General features: G+C 37.9%; 1 protein-coding gene across 4 annotated transcripts in view; it reads right to left on the bottom strand.

The window, feature by feature from the left end:
• CBR4 (carbonyl reductase 4) overlaps window positions 1–7,639 on the bottom strand; it is a 114,813-nt gene extending 107,174 nt beyond the window's left edge. For all 4 annotated transcript variants that reach the window (XM_045078300.1, XM_045078299.1, XM_013059183.2 and 1 more), the window contains exons 1-4: window positions 7,305–7,639; window positions 4,895–5,015; window positions 4,082–4,218; window positions 1,720–1,854 (exon numbers count right to left, since the gene is read on the bottom strand). In XM_045078300.1, the coding sequence (XP_044934235.1) occupies window positions 1,720–1,854; window positions 4,082–4,218; window positions 4,895–5,015; window positions 7,305–7,446 (535 nt within the window). In that variant the 5' untranslated portion in view covers window positions 7,447–7,639. The remainder of the gene's footprint in view (window positions 1–1,719; window positions 1,855–4,081; window positions 4,219–4,894; window positions 5,016–7,304) is intronic.
• Between the last annotated feature and the right edge of the window lie 405 nt (window positions 7,640–8,044).

The raw sequence follows: 8,044 nt of genomic DNA on the forward strand, positions 1-8,044 counted from the left end.
GGTACTGGCACAAAAATAGACACACATATCAATGGAACAGAATGAAGAGCCCAGAAATAAACCCACTCTTACATGGTCAATTAATCTATGACAAAGGTGACAAGAATATACAATGAAGAAAAGACAGTCTCCTCAATAAGTGGTGTTTAAAGAAACCAAGCAGCCAAAGAATGAAACTGGCCCATTTTCTTACATCATACATAAAAATAAACTAAAAATAGATTAAAGATGTACATGTGATATCTGAAACCATAAAACTCCTAAAAGAAAACATAAGCAGCAATACCCTGGACATTAGTCTTAGAAATATTTTTCTGGATCTATTTCCTCAGGCAAGGAAAACAAAAGCAAAAATAAACTATTCGGATTACATCAAATTAAAAAGCTTTTGTCCCTGGGGCGCCTGGGTGGCTCAGTGGGTTAAGCTGCGCTGCCTTCAGCTCAGGTCATGATCTCAGGGTCGTGGGATCGAGCCCCGCACCGGGCTCTCTGCTCAGTAGGGAGCCTGCTTCCTTCTCTCTCTCTCTGCCTGCTTGTGATCTCTCTCTGTGTCAAATAAATAAATAAAAATCTTAAAAAAAAACCAAAAAAAACTTTTGCCCAGCGGGGCGGTCGGGGGGGGGGGGAATCAACAAAACCAAAGGCAATCTATTGAATGGGAGAAGATATTTACAAATGAACTCCAATAAGGAGTTCATATCCAAAGTATAAAAGAACGTATATAACAACACCAAAAAAACCCAAATAATTCCATTAAAAAATGGGCAGAAGACCTGAATCACCATTTTTCCAACGAAGACATAGAGATAGCCAACAGACACGTAAAAAGATACTCAACATCAATAATCATCAAGGAAGTGCAAATTAAAACAACAATGAAATAGCTGCTTACACCTGTCAGAAGGACCAGTATCAAAAAGACAAAATATAACAAGGGTTGGCACGAATCTGAAGAAAAGGAAACCCTTGGGCATCACTGGTGGGACAAACTGGCACAGCCACTACAGAAAACAGTACAGAGGATCCTCCATAAATTAAAAATAGAAATATCATACAACCCAGTAATTCTACTTCTAGGTATCTACAGAGAAAAATACTAATTCATTATATATATGCCCCCCCATGTTTAATACAGTATTATTTATAATAGCCAAGAAATGGAAACAAGCTAAATGAACATCCATGATACATGAATGGATGAAGAGATGTGATATATACACACAATGGAATATTACTCAACCATAAAAGAGAATGACATCTTGCCATTGACAATAACAGGGATGAATCTAGAGGGTATTATGCTAAGTGCGTAAGAGGGAGAAAAAGACAAATAACATGATACGACTTATACATGGAATCTTAAAAACAAAACGAACCCCCCCCCCAAAAAAAAAACAGAAATAGTCTCATAAATACAGAGAATTGATGGTTGCCAGAGGGGAGACGCTTGGAGGGACAAGCAAAATAGGAGAAGAGAATTAAAAGGTACAAGTTTCCAATTATAAAATAAATAAGTCACAGGGACGGAAAGTACAGCACAGGGGACATAGTAATATTATAATAACTTTGTATAGTGACAGATGGTAGTTACCTCTCTCATGGTAAACATTTTATAATATATGTAATTTTTTGAATCACTATATTATATACCTGAAACAACATAATATTGTATGTCAACTATACTCCAATTTTTAAAAAAACAAAAAAGTTTTCACTGACCTGGTGCAACTACATTCACTCTAATTTTCTTTCTTGCTACTTCTTTAGCAAGAGCGCGTGAAAATCCAACTAGTCCTCCTTTACCTGCACTGTACACAGACTGGCCAGAATTGCCTTTTAAACCAATAATACTTCCTAGAAAAAAATAAAAGCAAATTCAAACCAATTAATGGGTTATTTCAATATTTAGATAATATAGAGTAAACAAAAAAGGTACAAACCAGTTTACCTTGCCCTTTGAGAAAATTAGGAACTACTGTCACTTAAGTAGTAAAACTGAGGGTTTAAGTCTTCTCCAGATACAAACAGAAAACAGGTTCTGAAAGAAGCTTATGTAAAACCTCAAATGTCAGGAAGGGGCTTGAGAACTGATCCATCAAGTGAAAGAAACCCACTCTCATCTGTGAGTAGATCAGACATGGTGAAGTCCTATAGTATTTATAAAAGCTGCCAGTAGGAAGAGGTTAGAACCACAAAAAATCAGATAAAGGCTGATTAATTTTATGGTTCTACAACATAAAGATGAGGAGGTATTCATTTCCACCTAAAAAATAATTCATCTGAAGATAAATCTCACTAAATCTGAACTACCATCAATCTAAAATAACAAAGGTTCAATCACAAACTTTTTGTAAAACTGTAATTTAGTTACCTTCAATGATGTATCGTAACTTGTACTGACTACTAAAGATTCTTGGGTGGTCTCATTTATATAAATATGAAATAATTTATAATTCAACTATCAACTGAATGCAAATATTTATTCTTGCAAAACAGAAATGGGGAAGTGATTTTCTCCACCAGTGACCTCTACTTATGATATAAAAATTAATCAAGAACTTCACAAAATCTTTGAAAAAGTAATTTTATTTAAAAAAAAACACCCCAAACACTTTTATATATATTATAATCAACAAGCTCAAAATTAAAACATCTGCCTTATATATTCAATGCCAGGGAATGACAAAGAAAGAGAATTGTGAAGCACAGAGAGAGAAACACCAGACAGAGGAAACACAGATAGAGAGAAAAAGGGGTATCCAGGAGAAAGAGAAATCCAGAGAAACAAAAAAGAAAGAAAAATATTGGCATGGGAGAAAGGCCAAATAGGAAGCTTTGGTTTATACCACACACTATTGTCCATCTAGTCAATAACTGTTAAACTTCTGAACTAATCAATGAACTTACTAGCAGTTTAAAGTAGTCCTTTCTGTAAAAAGATTCTCTGATTTTTAATTATTTTTATTTACTTTTAGCACAATTCTAAAAGTTCTGTAAGTACACAAAGGACTGATCTAGATTATTTAAATGTATCTAAAAAGGGATATTTTAGAGTTAAATACACCTACATCGGGTGGTGTATAGAGGCCAGTACACCAGCGTCTGAGAACCCAAAACCATTACCTGGCTGTGTTAGGAGGCAAAGGTCGATTCATCTTTTACTTTTTAATCATTTACTGATCTTTTTTAAGAAAATTCATTCCTTACACTTTTAAGGGTAAATGTCAAAAATGTTCTAATTCTCGTTAGCACAGTATTCTTTTCTCATTTTCAAAAGAGAAAAACCATATATTTTGGCTTGGAAAGCCATTTCCTATATTAAAAATAGGGTCATTTACTTTAACAGAGCAGGATTCCCCTTATGCAGCTTTTTAAGATATTACCACTTAAAATTAAAAGGCAGATGATATGCCGCTATTTTCAAATTACCAAACTGGAAGAGAACTGTAAGTCATTTTGCATCTTAAGGTCTACCAGCACATACTACATGGTCTGCCTGCCCCATGGGTCAGATGACCTGAAGACTAGGAGTTATTTACATTCATTCTAAAAAACTGAAAAGCTTATTCCCTTAAGAAAACTTCCTCCTAAACCTCTGTACTAGATTTATTAGTGACACATGCAACTGCTGTAGAGATCATTGTTTTAGTCTCCACTACCCAAAATTTTCAATTCTTTATCCATATTTTAAAAATCAGGTTTTACATGAAAATCACTTTCTCTTAAAAAGTCAAATGGCTGGCAAAACTGAGACCAGATCTGTGTGTAGGAATAATCAACTGGATCTAAACAGTGGCTGCCACTTGACATGGCTTCTGGACAATGAAGCTGGGCATCTTTTGTCATATATTGTCTTTTCAAATACCTGGTTGTGTCACTCAATTCACATCTGCTTCAGCACTACAAGAATGAACTTGTGGTTCCTAATTTACCCACTAGTTGGTTAATCAAGTCCTTCTTCCCATAAATAGTAAAAAGACCCATTTCATCCAAGTTTCACACATGAAGAAACTCCAAATTAGTCAATTAAATATTTTTATGGTACTATGAGATAAGTCTAATTTCACAGGTTAAGACTCACCTACATTAACAATAGACCCTCTCTGCTGTTGAATCATAGTCTTCAAGGCAACTTTACAAGTCAGCATGGAACCCAAGAGGTTAGTATGAAGCTGAGATATCATATCTTCAGTTTTTGTTCTTACTAAAAGGCTATCCCTACAAAAAACAAATAAATAAAATTTAAAAAACAGTAGCATATAAATTTAAAATGGGATAAAACCAATTTAAAAAGTAAAAATTGTATAACATTTTAACTGAAAGTAGAGTATTAGGAATATATGTGAGCTAGAATACCTACAGAGTCCCATTTTAATCTATATTTGAAGGGAATTAACATAACAACTGATAAATGAGAAAAGACAGAGCTAGCAGTAGGGTTCAGAAGCAAATATCTCTAACTACTAAAAGTAATGCCATATAACCAAAATAGCTTGAATGAACTAAGCAACTGCCTGTATAGTAAGCTCTGTTTAGCAAGAAAATATACTATTCTAAATACTATCCTAAATTCACCTTTAAAAAGAAAATATCTACTCTAATATCATTAAGTTCATGAACTTATACAATGGTGACAGAAGTCAGAATTGTGGTTACCTGAAACATAGTATTAGCTGGGAAGAAACTGAAGGGAGCCTTCTAGAGTGCTGGAAAAGTTCTATAGTTCAATATGGGTGTGACTGTAATGTTAAAATTGATCAAACTATACCCTTATTGGTCTCTCAACATAAAAGAAAAGAATGTATAAAAAATACATATTTCTTCCAGTTACAAGTAAGACATACTAGAAAAAAAAAAAAACCATACAGGAAATGTACTTAAATTTGGGACCAACCTGTTAATTCCAGCTGCGTTTACCAAGAAATTAACTCGACCTAAATTTTTTTCCATCTCTTCAAATGTATTTTGAACATCACGTTCTTTGGCAACATCACAGCTAAATGCTAAATGATCTCCTATAGAACAAAGTTAAATTAGCATTACTTACAGATTATAATTTCAATTTAAAAATTATTCAATACACATTTGTTGAGTATCCACTATGACCTAAGCCTATGATTAGAATCTAGAGATAAAAGATGATTATGTCATGGATTCCTCCTCTCAAGGAGTTCAGTCCAATAAAACTGCGATGGGGGTGGATGGGAAACAAGGGGAAGTAAAGAATTAAATCCTAAAAATGTTTTTTTAATCAGGAAAAAAATGGAAGGAGGGCCTTTTTGTATTCATAAGGCTTTGTAAAATTCATATAATATTTCTGGCTTTGATGGCAACCCCATGCTATCCAATTCAACAGTGTTTGGTTTTTGTATTTCTTTTTTGAAACTTGTGTCTAATTCCGTTACATTTTTGTTAAATGGGTTCCCTGGTCCTGAGAATAAAACCTAGGGGTCTTCCACTTTTTTTTTTTTAACTATGGCACATATATTACAGTAACTATTATTCAAGTCTGATCACTACAAAGCAGGAAGCTATAAAAAAGTCAAAACTAAAACACACACACACAAACTTTTTACCAAAAACAACTGTTACTTCCCATTTTTTAAATGCCCACATTTTGAAGATGTTTAAATACCAAAAGAATACATATCAAAGAAAGCATTTTCCATTCATTAATACATAATTGTAATACTCTAAAATGGAGTTTTTAAAAAACTAAACAATTGCTTATTTTCTGGCCGACCTCACCTAGTAGTGGTCAACACTAAAATTACACCCTCAGGTCTTTGGAAGCAGTAAGTTTTCTGGGAAGTCAACCTTGTAAGTGAAAACCAATCACTTATGGAACACAAATTCGAAGAAGTAAAACGCCCAAAGGCATCCTCTGTGACCCACAGTTGGCTTTCATCTGAAAACTTGTTGGGTTCACAATAACCCTTGGAAGCTCAACCAACAGTTTTAATCTATTCCAGCAAACACTAATGGCTTGGAATGACACCATCAGGAAAATCACTTTCTCACTCCTTTGTGACACAGTAAATATGAGTAGCAAGAAGCATTCACTGAAATCCTCCCTGTTCTGTAACTTGCGGGGTTTTCCCCCTCTCTAAAAAGAATCTAATATTTTCCCAACCCAAGTGCACAATTAGAGTAAACCAATAGTAACCAAAAGTAACGTTAAAGTAACAGCCTCCAGATTCATCCCCAGGCCTCTTCCCAGTGTCTCCCAGATAGTGAACGAAGTGCATTCGTGCCTCCTACTAAATTACAGCATCCTGGCCTCTTTCCTTCATCCTAATTCTCCCTTATAGTTGCAAAATAATGCAAAACAATTACTAATCCATTATTAATAAACAAAAGATTGGATTTTAAATGCAATAAAAAGGAATCTGAATCAATTTTCCATTTGTAAAAGCCACCAAAACAATGTAATAACCTATTAAGTGGCTATGGATGCAGGAGAGCCAAAAAAAAGTATATCTCAAAACCCGCTAGTACTTGGGGCGCCTGGGTGGCTCAGTCGGTTAAGCCGCTGCCTTCGGCTCAGGTCATGATCCCAGTGTCCTGGGATCGAGTCCCACATCGGGCTCTCTGCTCAGCCAGAAGCCTGCTTCTTCCCCCCACCCTCTCTCTCTCTGCCTTCCTCTCTGCCTGCTTGTAATCTCTGTGTCTGTCAAATAAATAAATAAAATCTTAAAAAAAAAAAAAACCGGCTACTTACTCAAAAGAGTTTGTCTATAAAATACAGCCCGCAGCCTAAAAGAAAAACAGAACAAAACAAAACCGAACCGAACAAAACAAAACCACAGCCCGCAGCAAGACTACAGCGCTGCAAAAACTACAGCGAGGCTTTCAGGCTTGTCATGCCTACCCTTCCTGTCTCAACTACTTTCCGCCCAGCCTTGTCTCCGGCGGCGCCCGGGACTTCGTGGCACTAAGGTACCCTTTACCCTCCATAAAAAATTAACTGTTGTGCGTCCCCCTCCTTCCAGACACCACAACGCAGCACCGTTAGCCCTAGCCTCAGGGGGGTGGGTGCTTAATTAGTACGGCCTCAAAGGACAGCTAAGTGTTCAGCCCCTGGCGACAGGCGGTGTGGGACGAAACACTGCGGGAAACCGGGTGTTGAGGGTTCTCTGCCCAAACAGGTGTCCACACTCAAGACGGGGTGCTCCTAGACGTGGGTAACTAAACTGCTAACCCGCAGAGCCGTAAACGCCAGACCCTCTCGTTTTACAAACGAGGGAACTTTAGGCTCTCGGACTGCAGCCACACAACCTGGGCAACACCATTTCGGTACCTACCGCCGAGCTCACCGGCGGCGGCTTTGGCCACTTCCAGATTTCTGGCGATGATGGCCAGTCGGTAGCCTTTTTGGGCCATTAACTGGGCCACTGCCCTCCCAATGCCTCTAGAGCCTCCGAAGACAGCACAAACTTTGTCCATCTTGGCCCACAGAGTCGCAAACTCGGAGGAAAAGAGGGCTAGGAGTGACGGCCCCTTTCCAGATTCTCCTGGCTTTTAAACCACAGATGATTCTTAAAAGGCCAAACTGCCGCCAAAGAAAAATAAAAGTTAACACCACTTTCCACCTCCCGCCGCTGGACTTCGGTAACCCAGTAGGCGGGGCAAGAGGCGCGGAGAGTACGCCGCATACGCATCGACGTCAGCGCGCACAGGCTACCAGTCCCGGAAGCGTGGAAGAGCCCAGGGGGCCTGGGACAGGCCGGGAAGGGCTGCGCTGCATGCTGGGACTTGTAGTCTTCACGAAGGAGCGGAAGAGGCATGGGTTCACTGCTCAGTGGGAAATGTACTCAAGGCAGTGAAGGGGAGTCCGGCTGACCTCCATACCGGTTGGGACATGAGAGTCAGAATTAGAGTTCAGATGAACTACCATTCCAGTTTGCCTGGTACCAATGGGGTTAAAACGCTGGACTTAACGTTTTAAAATCGTAACAGTCCCGTCAACCCAGATAAATTGATGTTACTTAAAACCCAGGATATACATTATTCAGAGTTCCACTGTCTTGCTTTTCATTCAGGA

This window comes from Mustela putorius, unplaced genomic scaffold, assembly GCF_011764305.1.
Source record: "Mustela putorius furo isolate JIRA1106 unplaced genomic scaffold, ASM1176430v1.1 tig00000242_pilon_pilon_pilon, whole genome shotgun sequence".
NCBI classification, from domain to species: Eukaryota; Metazoa; Chordata; class Mammalia; order Carnivora; family Mustelidae; genus Mustela; species Mustela putorius.